This window comes from Rhinoraja longicauda, chromosome 18 (assembly GCF_053455715.1).
Source record: "Rhinoraja longicauda isolate Sanriku21f chromosome 18, sRhiLon1.1, whole genome shotgun sequence".
NCBI classification, from domain to species: domain Eukaryota; kingdom Metazoa; phylum Chordata; class Chondrichthyes; order Rajiformes; family Arhynchobatidae; genus Rhinoraja; species Rhinoraja longicauda.
In genome coordinates this window covers 40,447,547-40,466,780 of record NC_135970.1, presented here as the reverse complement: position 1 = coordinate 40,466,780, position 19,234 = coordinate 40,447,547, and the positions used below count along the sequence as shown (strand labels likewise).

Here is a 19,234-nt window from a genome sequence, read left to right as displayed (position 1 = left end):
CATTGGCTATATTTAAGAGGGAGTTAGATGTGGCCCTTATGGCTAAAGGGATCAGTGGGTATGGAGAGAAGGCAGGTACAGGTTACTGAGCTGGATGATCAGCCATGATCATATTGAATGGCGGTGCAGGCTCAAAGGGCCGAATGGCCTACTCCTGCACCTATTTTCTATGTTTCTATGTTTCCCTGTAACCTTGTTCAGAGTGTGATCACACTTGTCCAACTCAAATCTCCATCCCACAGGACTGTGTTGGCTCATTTGTTATCTTCATTGAAAACACACTGTTGAATATGAGAGAAATCGTGTGTTGTGGGGATAGGCATGGAGGCAGAAGATCAGCCACATGGAACAATCTCAAAGGGTTGGATGGCCTACTCCCTCCCCTACCTTTCATAGACCACAGAACAGCACAGCACAAGAACTGGCCCTTTGGCCAACAATGTTTGCACTAACTATGTCAAGCTAAACCAATCCCATCTCCCTGTACAAGATCCATATCCCTTTATCGTTTGCCTGTCCTTGTGTCTGACTAATCGTTTCTTAAATATTGCTGTTGTATTGCTTCTACCAATCCTCCCTTGCAGCATGTTCCAGGCTCCTGCCAACCTGTGTACAAAAAATTTACCTTGTAAATCTCCTTTAAACTTTCCCCCTCTCACCTTAAACCTTGCCCTTTAGTGTCCGACTTGCATCCTTGGAAAAAAAATCTTGACCATCTGCCTCTCATAATTTTATATATTTCTATCAGGTTGCCACTCAGCCTCTGACATTCCAGAGACAATAATCCAGGTTTGTCCAACCTTCCTTACAGCTAATACACTCCAAGCCAGGCGACATCCCAGTGAACCTCTTCTGCACCCTCTCCAAAACCTTCACATCCTTCCTGTAATGCTGTGACCAGACATAGAAAAATAGGTGCAGGAGTAGGCCATTCGGCTCTTCGAGCCAGCACTGCCATTCAATATGATCATGGCTGATCATCTAAAATCAGTTACCCATTCCTGTTTTTTCCCCATATCCCTTGATTCCTTTAGCACTAAGAGCTAAATCTAACTCTCTCTAGATTTACAAGGCAAGATTTTTTTTTGTACACAGGTTGGTAGGAGCCAGGAACTTGCTGCAAGGGAGAACTAGATACAATACTCCAAACCTAATCAAAGTTTTATGCAGCTTCGATATGACTTGCCTACTTTTAGAATCAAAGCCCCAATCAATGAAGGCAAGCATGGCATACACCTTGTTACCACATTATCCATGTTTTTACTTTCACAGTATAAGTGTAAGATGTAAGCTACAGTATATAAAACTGAGACAAGTAGAAATTTCTTCAAGCAGAGGATGGTTAATCTTTGTAAATTTTACCCTGGAAGGCGATGGAGGCAGGAGTCAAATCAAGAGTGTTTTATTGTCAAACTAGACCAAGTGGACCCGTTGGCCCCAAACCTCTCTTGCATTGGTGCAGCACCCTCTCCTCCCCCCCTCCCCTCCTCCCCTCTCCCCTTCTCTCTCCCCCCTCCCCTCCCTCTCCCCTCCTCCCCCCCCCACTCCATCCCCCTCAACCCCCCTTATCCTCCCCCCCCTTATCCTCCCCCCATCCCACCCCTCCCTCCCCCCTCCCTAGGAGATAGATTAAAACTTTAAAATGTGAATAGCTTTAAAAATATAACACCGATTTCAATGAAACTTCTTCCATTAGCACCAAAGGGACGAAGGTGAGTAAGGTGGCCAAAAATTGTTGCGCTTTTGTGTACCGTTTTCACTGTAGTTCAGGAACAAACAAACAAACAAACAAACAAACGAGAGTTTTAGTATATAGATGTCCTGAAACAGAACAATGAAATTCTTACTTGCAGCAGCAAACCAGATATGTAAACATAGTATTCTGTAAAACCCATAATAAACAGCTAAAGAGTTTGTTTTATATACATGTATATATAACAAATAAACAAACAATAATAATACAAAGTCAAAAATAATGACCACGAGTCTATGTAGCTCGGAGCCCATTTGTAGGTTGTAGTGTTTAATAGCCTGATGGCTGTAGTGAAGAAGCTGCTCCGGAAACTAGGCGTTACAGTTTTCAAGCTCATACCTTGTTCCGATGGCAGGAGTGAAATGAGAGTGTGGCCAGGATGACATGGATCTCTGATGAGGCTGGCTGCCTTTTTGAGCCAGCGACTCTTGTAGATCTTTTCATTGGTGGGGAGGTCAGTACCCATGGACTGGGCAGTGTTCACCACTTTTTGCAATCTTCTTCACTCCTGGGCATTCAAGTTGCCTAACCAGACTGATGCAACCAGTCAATATGTTCTCTACTTTACACCTGTAGACGTTTAAGTATTCCTTGACATACCAAACCTCCTCAATCTTCTAAAGAAGTAGAGGTATGGTGTGCTTTCTTTATGATTGCATCAATGTGCTGGGTCCAGGACAGATCTTCAGAGATATGCATGCTCAGAAATTTGAAGCTTTTGACTCTCTCCACCACCGTCATACTGATGAATACAGGTTTGTGGATCCTCGTCCTTCCTTTTCCGAAGTCCACAATCAGTTCCTTGGTCTTACTGACATTGAGAGCAAGGTTCTGTTCTAGTACGATTTGGTCAGTCGATCAATCTCCCTCCTATATTCTGGATCATTGTCATCTGTAATTCGTCCAACAAAGGTGGTGATGTCGGCAATCTTGAAGATGGAGTTCGAACTGTGTCAGGCTAGACAGTTGTGAGTATAGAGTGAGTAGAGCAGGGAGCTGAGCACGTAGCCTTGAGGTGCTCCAATGCTGATGGTTATCGAGGAGAAAGTGTTGCTGCCAAGTCGTACCATGAAACTCATGAAATCCAGTTCTATGAGCTTAGTAACCAGCTTGGAGGGGATGATGGTGTTGATCACTGAGCTATAATCTATGAACAACAGCCTGATGTATGTGTTTTATTGTCCAAGTGGTCCAATGCAGACTGGAGAGCCAGTGAGATCACATTCTCTGTTGACCTATTGCGTTGGTAGGCAAATTGCAGGCAATAGCAGGTTCCAACAACTTAATGGTGTAATGGGTAACTATTGCCCTAGATTGTTTGGAGAGAAATAGATTACATTTTACAACGAAGTAGCACACCATTTGGCCCAAATAGTCTGTTCAGATCTTTATGCTCCCACTATTTCCTATACTAACAACAGATTCTGTTTTCCAAGCTCTTTCCAAGCTTCTGATTAAACGATTCTCTATTCAACTATCCATGTGAAAGTAAACTCCAAATCCACTATTCATCAATGTAGTAGTCCTCATTCCCAGCAGCTTAGTCAGACCACCTAGGAATGAGTGGCTAAGCCACTCTTGCCAGGGTAGTCCATATCTCAAAGCTTAATTAAATGAATAATAGATTGAGCGATTAAATGAAGGAGAGATTTATCTACCCCATATTTTATGCTTCAAACTCTATCTACAGATGTTAACGGTCCGGTACTACAACATATTTACTGTAACAATTAATTTCTGACAAATTATTCATACTTGCATTGACATCTTCCTCATCTTTATTAATTTCTCCAACCTTCCCTTCAAAATTCTCCCTTTGAATATAATTGAGAAATAGGTAACCTCTCCCTTAGAACAATTATAGGCAAGAAGATTTTTGTTCAACTACATGTATTGCCCATGAAAGGAGCAGGTGGGTCTTCTTTATTAGCAGACACAAAATGCTGGAGTAACTCAGCATATCAAGATATCAAGATTCAAGATATCTTTATTTGTCATCCAAAAAACAAGTTTTTTGGACGAAATTTCGTCACCCACAGTCCAACAATAAGAGCAATAAAATAAGCAAATTACACAACCCCAACCAACACAAAACCCCCCAAAAAGAAACATCCATCACAGTGAGTCTCCTCCAGTCCCCTCCTCACTGTGATGGAAGGCCAGAATGTCTTTTTTCTCTTCCCCTGCCGTCTTCTCCTGCGGTCAGGCTGTTGTCGTTGCCATGTTCCAGGCTGCGCCGGACGGTGAAATGTCCGCAACGGGCCGACCCAAGCCCCGCTGTAAGTCGGGGCGGTCGGGGCTCCCGACATTGAAGCCCCCGCCGAGCAGAGAAAATTCCGTGGCCTATTTCAGGCCGCGCCGGACGGTGAAATGTCCGCGGTGGGCCGACCCAAGCCCCGCGATCCGCTGCCGCTGCCGGAGCTCCCGATGTCGGCATCCACGCGGCCCGAGCCTAAGGCGAGTCGCAGCCGCTCCCGCAGCCTCCGAGAACGGCCGGCTCCGCTGATGGTGAGTCTGGTCCGCGGGCTCTGCGAACCAGAGCCCTGGAGGCCGCCAGCTCCAGGAGTTGGGCCGATGGTAGGCCGCAACAGGAACGGAGACACGGCCCAGAACACAAAGGTCGGGTCTCCGTTCGGAAGGGACACATATTACAATTTTACAGTTCCCCCCCTCCCCCCCACATACACACATAGTACACAAACACAAAAACACCACATCACAACTACAATTAAGACAACAAAAACAACAAAAACACAAAGACAAATGGACTGCAGGTAAGCCGCAGCTGCTAGGGCAGCGCCGCCATCTTCCAAGACAAGACAAGCATCCCTGGAGATCGTGGATAGGTGAAGTCTCAGGTCTGGACCTTTCTTCACTCAGAAGGGACAGAAGAACTTAGTCTGAAGAAGGATCTGAAATGTCACCTATCCATGTTCTTCACGGATGCTGCCTGACCTGCTGAATTACACTACCACTTTCTGCCTTTTTTTTGTTGTAAACCAACATCTGCAGTTCCTTGTTTCTACTTCTTTATTAGAATTTCAGATAGCAGAAAAAACCCATCAGTTATCTAGTATTTGCATACTTTTGCTTGTCTTTTAAAGGAACTCACCATGCCAACTTTCATGTGGCTAAAATCCACATCACCCATTCCCAATTGTTTTGGCCCAGGGTCAACTGGTCCTGATGGGATGAGTGAGGAAGGCTGCCTGAGGTAAAAGGGCACGAGTCTAGTCATATTCCTGGAAGTTTCATCACAATTCGGCAAACCGAGTGACTCCATTACATTATATCCAGCGTTTAATAATAACGTGAAGGTGCTCCTTTTTTTTTCTCTTCGAGGACGATAACAGTTAATAAATTAAATACTAATTTTGAGAAATTCCTGAAGAGTTGCCAGCCAACCACGCACCCCGGGGCGTCGTTCGATTGTGAGCAAAGAGATGAATAGCTGAGGAGAAACCGGCCAACCAAAGTGCCCAATCCGTGTATTTAACTAAGCGAGCTCCTACCTGCTCTCCGCCGCGGCTCGAGCTCGCTCGGTTGGCGGGTAAGGATGGGGAGCAGCCCGCGCGGCGGGCGGGCTGGGTCTATAGGGCGCTTTCCCTGTGGCTGTGCATGACGGGATAACACGGCTGCCATTGTGCGCCACCTGAACACCCGCCGGCAGCGCGAATAGGATAGAAAAGGAAGATTGAAATGGGAGAGTGTGCAGATGCTGGTTTTACATCGAAGATAGACACAAAAAGCTGGAGTAACTCAGCGGATCAGGCAGCATCTCTGGAGAAAAGGAAGAGGTGACGTTTCGGGTCGAGACCTTTCTTCAGAACGTTCAGTAGGTCAGAATTGTTTCGTCCCAGTATGTTGAGCTTTTACGATACGATAGAACTTTATCCCCAGAGGGAAAATGATCAGATTTATATCATTCGCAGTATTTTGTTTTAAGATTTTTGAAAGGTTATGGTTTGGAAGTCTGTAATTTGTTTTTCTGATACAATCGGATAGCTCCTCCAAAATCCATGAACTCCACTATTAAGAAAGGGCAGCAGACGTCAGAGGTTATGTGGTTCGGAGGAAGAGATGCATCAGCCATGATTGAATGGCGGAGTAGACTGGCCTAATTCTGCTCCTATCACTTACGATCTTATGACGCATTTGATACCGACACACTTAGTTCTTCATAATTATTGGGTCTAAATCCTGAAACTTTCTATGCAACAACAATGTAGGAATATCATCAACAGAAGAAATGTAACCGTTCAAGAAGAAGGCGCACCAGCACCTTTTTAAGGATAATTAGGGATCAGCCAACCGTGCCTGTGGTTGATGCAGCTGCGGAGCTACTGCTTGACAGCCCGTCGCTGGAATCAATCCTGTCTGCGCGGTGTCTGTCCGTTCTCCGTGACCACATGCGTTTCTTCTGGGTGCTACAGAGTCTTTCCACATCCCAGAGATGTGTGGATTCGTGGTTTATTTGGCTACTGTAAATTGTTCTGTGCAGGTAGGTGGTAAAATCTAAAGTAATTGGTGGGGATATTGGGAAGCGAGGGATAGGGGAGCAGGTGGGATTAGTGTAGATGGGGCACCTTGGTCGGCATGGGCAAGGGTAGGCCTGTTTCCATGCTGTATGACTGTGTTCTGCATTGTTTATTTTCTCTTTCTCACTACCTGACACACTTATGAATAATATGATTTGCCTGGATAGCACACAAAACATTGTTTCCACTGTAACTCAGTACACGTAATAATAATAAACCAATACCACCAAGTTAAGAATTTTCTGCAATAGAATTTTGTAATGCAGAGATATGTGATTTAGTAACATGTAAGAAAAAAATTGTTGTCAAACTATATACAACCTATTGGTGAGAATTGCGCTTGAAATCAGTAATTCGGAGAATATCCCTTTCACCATTATTCTGCATTCAAATGTATGTGGAAATAATAAGCATAATTCACAACGCAACACAATCAGAGAAAATCCATTCCAGATTTAATAAATTATTGTTGGATAATTTTGAGCAAATCACCTACTTATCCTGTTTGTCATTTTATTGCAGACTTTAACCTGTTTTATGGCATGTAATATGTAAGTGCAGCATCTTTGGGAAGATCTGTTTGCTAAAGCTCTCCTAGGATTTTAATCTGCTTTGATTTGTTGTAGATAAACAAATTGAGACTTTTCTATGTTTAATTTTAAATCCCTTTTAATGTTCTATGAAATTACTATGAAATTAGCTGGATGGCAGAAGGCAAAAGAATAATCCTATTTGCTTGGATTTTATTGCCAGTCCTTAAATCATTGTTTGATCTAAAGGACCCACTGGTTATCAAAAACTTTTGAAATATACATAAATGTATGTAACCTCCAGTATCATGGTAACACTTGCGATTTGAAACATATTATGATTGTTTAGATAATAGATCAGGTAGGTTAGGCCAATTACATCATAATCAACACATTCTAATTAAAAAGAAATTGCAACGATATATGTTCATACTGTCAGTTGCCAACTTTCAGACCGGTGCTATTTTCGAAACACTGGTCAAGTCTTTTGAACTCGCATGTAACAACTTGTAAGGTGTAAGTATCGTTTAACGTATTCATACGAAGCTAATTCAATTCCCACTGCTATTGATTTAAAGGAATTATTACTTAAGATCAGTTAAATTTTCAAATATGATTTCATGTGGGAATCGAGCCTCTTGAAGTATGGCAAGTATCAACACATTCTTGGGGATCCCATATGCTTATATTATCTGCTAATACATCATTTTTACTACAATTGAGTTGATTGTAAATTCCAGTATCGCTCCAGAGACGTGAGCACAACAATCTTAGTTGACACTAGATTAGACCCGTTGGGTCCAAATCTCTCCTGCGGGCCTGGCAACCCTCCGTCCAAACCTCTCCTGTTGGGCCCAGCAACCCTCCCCCAACTGACAACACTTTCCGATTGTTGGCTTGAATTGAATGATTGATTGAAAGATACAACATGAAAACAAGCCCTTCGATCTATCAAGTCCACGCCAACTCTTGTTCACACTAGTTTTCCCACTTTCGCATCCACTCCCTATACACTAGGGGCAATTTACAGAGGTCAATTAATCTATTAAAAACTGCACACCTTTGGGATCTGGGAGGAAACCAGAGCTCTCAGAGGAAACCCACACGGTCACAAGGAGAACATGCAAACTCCACATTATGAGGCATCGGCTCGACTAGCTGCACCACTGTGCCACCCTAAATATTGAAATTATTTGGATAGAAAATTGTTGTTGTCCAGATTAGGAAAAGGGGAGGTGCAACGAGATCTTGGTATCCTTGTACATCAGTCACTGAAAGTAAGCATGCAGGTACAGCAGGCAGTGAAGAAAGTTAATGGCATGTTGGCCTTCAGAGCAAGAGGATTTGAGTATAGGAGCAGGGAGTTCCTACTGCAGTTCCATATGGCCCTGGTGAGACCACACCTGGAGTATTGTGTGCAGTTTTGGTCTCCTAATTTGAGGAAGGACATTCTTGTTATTGAGGGAGTGTGACGTAGGTTCACCAGGATAATTCCCGGGATGGCGGGACTGACATATGATGAAAGAATGGGTCGACTGGGCTTGTATTCACAGGAATTTAGAAGGATGAGAGAGGATCTTATAGAGTCCAGAACCAGGTGTCACAGTTTAAGAATAGTATTAGGCCATTTATGAGTGAGATGAGGAAAAACCTTTTCACCAAGATAGTTGTGAATCTGCAGAATTCGCTGCCACGGGTGGCAGTGGAGGCCAATTCACTGGATGTTTTCTAGAGTTAGATTTGGTTCTTAGGGCTAACGGAATCCAGGGATATGGGGGGGAAAAGCAGGACGAGGTATTGATTTTGGATGATCAGCAATGATCATATTGAATGGTGGTGCTGGCTCGAAGTGCCGAATGGCTTACTCCTGCACCTATTTTCTATGTTTCTAGGCCAATATTAATCCTTCAATCAACATTATTAAAATCCTGAAGATCTGATTATTGTCATGTTGCTGTTTATGAGAACATTTTTGGCCCAGAAAGGCATCCATGTTTCCTTTACAACAACAGCGTCAACACTTCATAAATAATTAGTTATAAAGAGCTAAGGGATGGCCTGAAAGAGACTTGGAATATATAGTAAAAGTGCAAATCTTCTTCTAAGCATATTTTACTTTAAATCAGCCAGGTATTCAAAAGATTCCCAAAGAGTCCCACAAACCCTTGCTGCAATTTTAATATTCTCAGGCACTTTGTGTCCTGCCTCTCTAAATGCTTTGTTCACCACCCAAACAAAGTATTGTCATTGTTTAAATGTTACAAAAGTGTAAAACTGAAGGACTAGAAAAGACTATTCGGTCTAACAGGCCATTCTCCCACAACATAATGGCCAGAGGATCATGACCACTATAAGAAATAACTAAAGCTGATCTGACCAAATTATACCTATCTTTTGTACCCTTCATTTTGATCAGTTATAGTAATTGAAATACTAAATTCTAATTTCAGCAATTTGACTGTGAAAACACAGAACAATGGACAATGTCAGCTAAGCCTTGGAATGTAGACAGTTCTTTCATAAGGGCCCAGTTCATGAGAGGGCTCGTGTGTGGGCCTAGGCCCTTGGTAGGAACAATGGAAGGAGCTGCAAGATTTTCTTATCTAACGATTCTACTCGAAAGAAAGCCTGCAAGCATTCTTGCAAAAAGGTACAGAAATTGTCTCATAAAACAGGATCTGGGCAAGGAAAAAGTACATGCTCTTCATTAATCCTCTTACAATTGGATGGCTAACCTGGGCTAACATTTGATGTGACGATCCCATAGTTCCTCAAAACACGAGTTATAATGCACAGTTCCAAGAAAGAATAAAGGTAGAGAGGGTGAGCGAGAGAGCTACTTCACATATAAATATTTTTGTTTTGTCAGCTCCCTAACCTGATGTTTATACACCATTTGACATTGCAGGCAATGCTACAAGGATTGTTCGGTAATAAATCACTAATATGCATATTATTCCTGAACCATCTGATTAATCTGTGATCCTTGAGGAAATTATAACTTTATACTATGCATTTCCTTTCCATCTATGCCCTCCCATCCTTCCCTGCCCTACCTCCCCTTCCTCGGCAACGATGAGAGAGGCTAATAATGGTGGGTGGAGGATGTAAAATATTCTTCTTTGCTGACCCCTGAAACAATCAGTGCAGAAGTTCATATTGACCAGAAGCAACCTATAATTAGCCTTGCCTTCAACATGGTGTGAATAATAATATAATAATAATAATAATAATATTCATTTATTGTCATTGCAACGAGTACAACGAAATTAAAAAATAGCCAATCCTGACGGTGCGTACAAACATATATGCAATAAATGCAAAAACAAATAAATACATAAATACAATTATATTAAGTACAAGATTTTTTAACGGTGTTGCCTAGTGCAAAGGTAGTGTTCAGTTCTCGTATGGCCCTGGGGTAAAAACTGTTCTTAAGTCTGTTTGTTCGGGATTTGATCGACCTGAAACGTCGACCAGAGGGCAGATGAACAAACAGACGGTGGCCGGGGTGGGATGGTTCATGATGACATCTGTCCCCCTTGATGGCATGCAGTACATGGCAGTGGGAGGGGAAGATGTGACTGGTGGTGAGGAAGGTGCAGATGCTGGTGAAAATGACAAAGATGTGCTGGATGTGGAGTTTGATAGGATGGAAGGTAAGGACCAAGGGAACTCTATCCCTGCACTGTCGGGGGAGGGGGGGGGGTTAGAAAGAGAGACCAGAATGGGGCAAAATGGAGAAGATGTTGGTGAGGGTTCCATCAACCACAGTAGAAGAAGAAGTCACATTTCCTGAGGATATTTCAGGTGTCACGGAGTGAGAATTCTCAATTGAAAATACAGAGGATATGGGGAAATTGAGTCCTTTTAAGAGACGGAGAGGTAGAAGGTCCAGTCAAGGTAGTTATGGGAGTCATGTGTAAGAAGGAATTGCAGATGCTAGTTTAAACCGAAGATAGACACATAAGACTGGAGCAACTCAGCGAGACAGGCAGCATCTCTGTAGAGAAGGAATGGGTGACGTTTTGGGTCGAGACCCTTCTTCAGACTCGTGTTTCGGGTCGAGACCCTTCTTCGGACCCAAAACGTCACCCATTCCTTCTCTCCAGAGATGCTGGCAGTCCCGCTGAGTTACTCCAGCTTTTTGTGTCCATCTTCAGCCGTGGGGGTCGGTGGATTTATAATAAATCGCAATGGATTGTCTCCTGAGATGGAGACGCAGATAACCAGAAAATGGTAGTGTCAGAAATGGTCTGAGTGAATCTGAGACCACTGTGGAAGTTGGTAGCAAAGTTGATAAAATTGACATAACGTGGGTGGCACAGAGGCGGAGACCTGGGTTTAATCCCAACTACGGGTGTTGTCGGTACAGAATTTGTGCGTTCTCCCCATGACCGCCTGGGGTTTCTCTGAAATCTTCGGTTTCTTCCCACACTCCAAAGATGTACAAGTTTGTAGGTTAATTGGTTTGTTATAGGTGTAAATTGTCCCTCGAGTATGGAGGTTAGTGTTAATGTGTGGGGATTGCTGGCCAGTGCGGACTCGGTGGGCCAAAGGGTCTGTTTCCACAGTGTATTTCTAAAACTAAAAACTAGAAAGAGTTGTGGAATGGTGCCAGATTAAGGTTGAACAAGGACTGTTCTACATCGCCAACAAAAAGGCAGGCATAGCTCGGCCGCATGCAAGTGTTGTGATGGTGGCTGAGAGACTGTCCAGAGCACAGACAGTAATTCTCTGTTCTTCAAAATAGCATGATGGGATACATATAACCTCTAAGAATAAAGTTGTGCCATTAATTTAATGCTACCTTAAGGACATCCCCAACGGTGCAGCTAAAGTGCCGATCGACTTCAATATTTTCTTAAGATACCTAAACTCACAATCATCTAACTTAGGAGCAAAAGTGTTATGAACGGAGCTGAGGCTGAGAGAAAGGATATGTCTAATATTTTCTGTGACATTTTCAGTAGTAATTGGCTTGATATAATTATAAAATCTGAATTTGATTTTTTTTCTGTGATGATGAATACAGATATTCACATTTTGCATTGAAAATAAGGAAATGGTTTGAATGTCATGTGGAATTAGCTTTCGCAGCAGAAACAGAAAACTGTTTCCAAAAAAATCATTTTAATTGCGTAAAATTAGTTTTTAAGCCATTCATGTCCAGCAGATTCACATCTGTTAAAATTGGCTACATTCTTGTCTCTGCTCCCTGTTGCCACCTGCCATTCTTTGTTTTATGTCTCTTTTCAGTAAATGTCATTCAATTTCCTGCATGGTCAGTGGAGAGAACAGCAAGCCCATTATTGTCACGGTATTTGAGAGAAATATATTTCCTATCATGGGACTTCAAGACATCATGTGCAGCTTTTATTGGTTCCGTTCGTGCAATATATCCCGATTGTGATGTTTTCTGGCAGAACACTAATAATAGGCATACGTGCAGCAGTAACCCCTTAGTTGTTAGTTTTTCTCTATTAATAATAATAAAACACCTGTGTTTCTATGGCCCCATTCACATCCTCGGTGGGTTCCAAAGTGCTTAACAGCCAGAGGAATAGTTTTAGAAGAGCAGTCAACACAAACAACAGTCTTATCAATATGATAGCTGTGGCTCTGTAGGTAATTTTTGCACATCTGAGTCAGATAGTTATGCTTCTATTGCCTCCCCAGTGCATAGAATTCCAATGCAGTATTGCAGGACTATTATATTGTTGAAGATGCTTTCTTTTGAACCTGACATTAAGCTGAGGTCTCATTAAATGGAAACAAGCTTGAAGGCTTTGTGTCTCAATGCAAGGAGTATACATAATAAGGTGGATGAATTAAATGTGGAGATAGTTATTAATGATTATGATATAGTTGGGATTACGGAGACATGGCTCCAGGGTGACCAAGGCTGGCACAGAAGGTAGTTGAGGCCAGTTCATTGGCTATATTTAAGAGGGAGTTAGATGTGGCCCTTGTGGCTAAAGGGATCAGGGGGTATGGAGAGAAGGCAGGTACAGGTTACTGAGCTGGATGATCAGCCATGATCATATTGAATGGCGGTGCAGGCTCCAAGGGCCGAATGGCCTACTCCTGCACCTATTTTCTATGTTTCTATGAAAGTATATTGCAGCTTAAAGGACTTTGGTTAGGCCATACTAATAGGAGTATTGTGTGCAGTTCTAATTGTCCCATTACAGGAAAGATGTGGAGGCTTTGGAGAGAGTGCAGAAGACGTTTACCAGATTGCTGCCTGATTAGAAGGTATTAGCTATAAAGAGAGCTTCTGAAGAAGGGTCTCAACCGAAATGTCACCCATTCCTTCTCTCCAGCGATGCTGCCTGTCCTGCTGAGTTACTTCAGGTTTAAACCAGCATCTGCAGTTTCTTCCTACACACTTCTTCAGACTGAGTTCAAGTTGAATTGTGCAAGTCATTGTCTTAGGTTGCTATAGTACTGGTTATCCAGCAGGAGGGGAACAATAAAATGTCCAAACAATGCACGGCTCGATCTCCTTCTATAACAAAGATCATGTTAGGTAAAATGTCCTGTATATTGTTTGGGAATGTGTAACCAGCAACATTAGGCTTTTACAATTAAATCTCCGCTGTTTAAAAATAGTGCAGAATAATAAAATACCAACAATTGGCTTAAAGATAGGCACAAGGCTATCCAGGGTGATATGAATACATATGAATCACATGTAGGCAGAAATTAGTTTAACCTGGCATCGTGTTCAGCGGAGACATTACAGGCCATAGGATCGGTTCCCTGGCTGTACTGTTTCGTAAAACAAAAAAAGGCATCATTCTGTGGCAACATTTTGCAAGCAGCACAACAGGACAGGATCAAAAAGAACAGTTTTGACCTTCTAAATATTAAAGAAACAGCGCAAATTAGTGATGTAACTGCCTATGGCTTCATCTCTTGCCCTCACTTTGGGAAATAGTCCACCTGGCTGTGCTCCTTCCTCCTGCATATAGGCAGCCACTGAAGAGTGCAGCTCCAACGGTGAGGAATGCACAGAGCTGGTCAGGAGCGGCAGAGTAGTGACTGCGAGATTGTTTGGAGTCAGTAGACTGAACGATGTTCTAGGACTAGACAATGGACCTAAACGAATATGCCACGGCTGTAGACTGACTTCAAAAGGAAATTATGGAGGAGTGTGTTCCCAACAAAACCATCCAAATGTTCCCAACCGGAAGACTTGAGTGAACAGGGGGTCCATAATCTTTTGAGTATCAGATCTTGCATATTCAAGTCTGGCGACGCACTCGTACAGCTAGTCCAGGTATGACCTCTAAGGCCAACAAAAAGACTAAAAGAGAGTTTCATTCAAAACTGGAGGACGACGAACATTTAGCAGCTGTGGCAGTGCTTGCTTGCCATTACTTCTAACAAGGTGAAACAAAGTGGCAGCTCAAGTGACAGTGAGGCATCACCACCAGACAAGCTCCATCCATTCTATGCACACTTCGATTGCAAAAACACTGGTGTGCTTTATAGCCCCCAACGGCATTGTAATCTCAGTCACCAAGGCCGATGTCAGCATATCCTTCATCAGAGTGTACTCTCGGGAAGCATCTGGACCTGATAGAGTATCTGGTAGACACAAAATGATGGAGTAACTCAGTGGGACAGGCGGCATCTCTGGAGAGAAGGAATGGGTGACGTTTATCCCCTATATCCCCTACTACCAATTCCTCTGTCTACGCTGCATCTGTGCCCAGGATGAGGTGTTTCACACTAGGGCATCCGAGATGTCCTCATTCTTTAGGAAACGGGGCTTCCCCTCTTCCATTAGAGATGAGGCTCTCACTAGGGCCTCCTCTATATCCCGCAGCTCCGCTCTTGCTCCCCCTCTCCCCATTCGTAACAAGGATAGAGTCCTCCTTGTCCTCACCTTCCACCCCATCAGCCAGCGTATACCACAAATTATCCTCCAACATTTTTGTCACCTCCAACGGGATCCCGCTACTGGCCACATCTTCCCATCTTCCCTTTCTGTTTTCCGCAGAGACCGTTCCCTCCGTAACTCCCTGGTCCACTCGTCCCTTCCCACCCAAACCACGCCCTCCCCAGGTACTTTCCCCAGCAACCGCAGGAGATGTAACACCTGTCCCTTTACCTCCCCCCTTGACTCCATCCAAGGACCCAAACAGTCTTTCCAGGTGAGGCAGAGGTTCACCTGCACCTCCTCCAACCTCATCGCTGTTCCAGATGTCAACTTCTCTACATCAGCGAGACCAACGCAAGCTCGGCGATCGTTTCGCTCAACACCTTCGCTCTGTCCGCCTTAACTAACCTGATCTCACGGTGGTTCAGCACTTCAACTCCCCCTCCTACTCCCAGTCTGACCTTTCTGTCATGGGCCTCCTCCATTGTCATAGTGAGGCCCACTGCAAATTGGAGGAACAGCATCTCATATTTCGCTTGGGCAGCTTACACCCCAGCGGTATGAACATTGATTTCTCTAACTTCAGATAGCTTCTCTGTCCCTCTCTTTTCCCTCCCCCTTCCCAGTTCTCCCACTGTCTATCTGTCTCCAAGCACACCCTTTCTTTGTCCCGCCCCCTCCCTGACATCAGTCTGAAGATGGGTCTCGACCCGAAAAGTCACCCATTCCTTCTCTCCTGAGATGCTGCCTGACCCACTGAGTTACTCCAGCATTTTGTGATAGCTCCAGGTTCAGGAACAGATGCTTTCCAACAACTGTCCAGCTCTACAAACACCAACTAAACTAGAAACTGTCTCGGTTGCACTAGGGCTTTTGAGCTTCTGTTTTGCACTATTTGTTTGTTTAATTTATTTAATTTTTTTTTCTTTTATTGTGTTATCTATGACCAGTGTTAACAGACCCGTTATGCTGCTGCAGGTAAAAAAATAATTGTTCCGTTTTCAGTACTTATGCAAGTAAACACTTGACCCTTCTATGTTCTCGTAGGAGCATGTTGAATGTATGGAATTCATTGCCACAGATGGCTGTGGAGGCCAAGTCTGGGTATTTTTAAAGCAGACATTGACAGGTTCTTAATTGGTAAAGGTGTCAAAGGTTACGCCGAGAAGGCAGGAGGGAATGGGTTGAGAGGGAATGATAGATCAGCCATGATTGAATGGTGGAGCAAACTCCATGGGTCGAATGGCCTAATTTTAAACCTATGTCTTATGAACTTACGCTGAGCACAGAATCAGCTGCCCCATTTTTTATATTAAAACAGCTACAAAATGAAATTAACAATCTTTTTTTTTCCACAGATGCTGCCTGCGTTGTTGCGTTTCCACCTGTTTTAGGTCTGTTTCAGATTACAACCCAGCCATATGAATATTGATTTCTCCAACTTCAAGAAACCCTTGGTTTCCCTCTCTCTTCGCCCCTCCCCGGCCCTAGTTCTCCAACTAGTTTCACCATCCTCCTGATTAATTTTACTGATTGTTTGCCTCATTGTCACCCTCTCCTCGGCCAATGGTGATCCATTCTACATTTCCTTGATCATCGCCTGCTTTGTCTGTGTAGGATGCAACTGTAGATGCTGGATATGCACCAAAGATTGACACACAATGCTGGAGTAACTGAGCGAGACAGGCAGCATCTCTGGAGAGAAAGAATGGGTGACGTTTCTGGTCGATACCCTTCTTCAGATTGGTGATCTGTCGTTTTCACACCTTACCCTTCCACACATCTCGAGTTTCCCTCTACCCTGACTCTCACTCGGATAAAGGATCTCGACCCGAAGCGCCATCATTCCTCCTCTCCAGAGATGCTGCCTGTCCCGCTGAGTTACTCCATCATTTTGTGTCTATCTTCGATGTAAAGCGGCATCTGCAGTTCCTTCTTACACAGCACCAACAAAAACTAGTCTGAAGAAGGGTCTCGACCCGAAACGTCACCCTTTCCCCCTTTCCTAGATGCTGCCTGACCCGCTGAGTTACTCCGGCATTTTGTGATACCAACACAAACTAGGGGGTTGTTTAAGAAAATAACTGCAGATGCTGGTACAAATCGATTTATTCACAAAATGCTGGAGTAACTCAGCAGGTCAGGCAGCATCTCGGGAGAGAAGGAATGGGTGACGTTTCTGGGTCGAGACCCTTCTTCAGACTGATGTCGGGGGTGGGACAAAGGAAGGATGGGCGGCACGGTGGCGCAGCGGTAGAGTTGCTGCTTTACAGCGAATGCAGCGCCGGAGACTCAGGTTCGATCCTGACTACGGGTGCTGCACTGTAAGGAGTTTGTACGTTCTCCCCGTGACCTGCGTGGGTTTTCTCCGAGATCTTCGGTTTCCTCCCACACTCCAAAGACGTACAGGTATGTAGGTTAATTGGCTGGGCAAATGTAAAAATTGTCCCTAGTGGGTGTAGGATAGTGTTGGTGTGCGGGGATCGCTGGGCGGCGCGGACTTGGAGGGCCGAAAAGTGTTTCCGGCTGTATATATATGATATGATGATATGATATGAAGGATATAGGTGGAGACAGGAAGATAGAGGGAAATCTGGGAAGGAGGAGGGGAAAGGATGGACAGAGGCGAGTCTGGGTCAAGATGTGGTCGTAGAGTAGGAGGGCAGGAGAAATCACAGAGGGGGAGCAGATCTCCCTCTATCTTCCTGTCTCCACCTATATCCTTCCTTTGTCCCAAGAAGAAGGGTCTCGACCCGAAACGTCACCCATTCCTTCTCTCCCGAGATGCTGCCTGACCTGCTGAGTTACTCCAGCATTTTGTGAATAAATCTAGGGGGTTGTTTTTCCTTCCGCGTCGTTCCGCCATTGCACTGCGACCACTGCGCACGCGTAGCTGCCTACCTGGCCCCGGCACTGCATGGCCGCCGGAGAGGCAAAGGCGAGGAGATTAGATCGAGGGGAAGGTAGGTTGGGCTGCAGCGGCCGTCAGCCAAAACAGAAACGCGTCCTCCAGCCGTTCCCACCCACCGGAGGAGAGGGGGGATTCCAGGGAGACAGGAGCTCCACTGTGGACCGGCGAGGCGACTGACTGAGCGCGGGCGCCCGCGATGCTCCCCAGTTGCCCGGATGCGTGTGGCGGTTGGTCCCGGAGGGGGGACCCGGCCCGCGCGCACCTCGCCTCGTGATGGTCGGGGGCTGAAGACGAGGAGGGGGTGCACGCGAGCCCTCAGTCAGGCGGCGAGGGCGGGGCGCGTGCACGTGCATGTGCACGCGCATCGGTCACGCTCACCTCAGTCAGGCGGCGAGGGCGGGGTGCGTGCACGTGCGCGCGCATCGGTCAGGCGGCGAGGGCGGGGTGCGTGTACGCGCATCGGACTCGCTCGCCTCACCTCAGTCAAGTGGCGAGGGCGGGAGCGTGCACGTGCACGCGCGCACCTAACCTCACCGCAGACAGGTGCAAAGATAATAGAGCAGAGGAAGACAGACCACTAAAAACCGTAGTATGTCATGGCGCCATTTTAGTAGGCAGAAACTTGCAGAAACACTTAAAAAGAAAAATAATAAAAATCTGTGAATTGATAGATGAGATATATTTTGCATTTTTATGGTATCGTCACACATATTGTTCCCCAAAAACACTGATTACACTGCGAGCGGCATAACGAACGGCGGGTTTTGCTTACTAAAATGGCGGACGTTACGCTCCTTTGCGTACCTACACTTCAGTATAGGCGATTTGGACGGAGTGGTTCATCTTGCTCCTCTAGTATCTTTGCTCAGGTGGTGAAGGAGGCAGAGTACAATGCGCTGCCACCTTCGTCCTCAAGGGACCTCTACCCCCAACAATCAAAGTGCAAGTGGATACCTGGAGGGCGGAAAGACTTGATCTTGAGTTTCAAGATCAAGGCCTGGCTGGCTAAATTTCTGTGCGGCGAGGCGGTGGTGACTTCTCAACCAATTTGGTGCAATAGCACGTCAAAGGCAGCAAACTTTGCCTTTTGAATTATAAAATTGGATCTTTCTAACCCATTCCCCTACTCTGCCTTAACTACGTAACCCCAGCCCCTCTTCTATTTTCACTATTCCTTTGGACCTTACCTTCTTTGATTCTGATCCATCAGACCTGAGCAGAGACCTTCGTTTCCCTGTGCTAGATCCCTTCTTGATGAATTCGGAATGTTCAGTCCATTGCAGAGAACTTGGCTTTATCACCTTAGATCCCATCTTGTTGAATTGTGAGGCCAAAGTGATTTTTAAGCTCTTTTCTTGCCTTTTTTGCTCATTTTTTGGCCAGATTGTGGATCCTTTCTTATATTTCTACAATGTCCAATTCTGCAGTAGCCTCCTTCTGACACACTTGAAATTTATTCATTGCAACCTGCTGACGCAAAGTTGACTGGCTCAACCTTTCCACTTCCATTGCTAACCTACTCTGCTCACAAAGAACTGATGTTATTACCAAACCCATCGATAAGGGTGGTACTGTGGTAACTCAACCTATGTTGTCTTTGCAAAATCCTCC

At 44.7% G+C, this 19,234-nt stretch overlaps 1 protein-coding gene across 7 annotated transcripts in view; it reads right to left on the bottom strand.

Annotated features, from left to right (window-relative positions):
• ccdc73 (coiled-coil domain containing 73) overlaps nt 1–17,923 on the bottom strand; it is a 102,706-nt gene extending 84,783 nt beyond the window's left edge. For 4 of the 7 annotated variants that reach the window (XM_078415565.1, XM_078415567.1, XM_078415566.1 and 1 more), the window contains exon 1: nt 4,866–5,247. In XM_078415565.1, the coding sequence (XP_078271691.1) occupies nt 4,866–5,036 (171 nt within the window). In that variant the 5' untranslated portion in view covers nt 5,037–5,247. The other 3 variants (XM_078415568.1, XM_078415570.1, XM_078415569.1) reach the window with 3 other exon arrangements.
• Between the last annotated feature and the right edge of the window lie 1,311 nt (nt 17,924–19,234).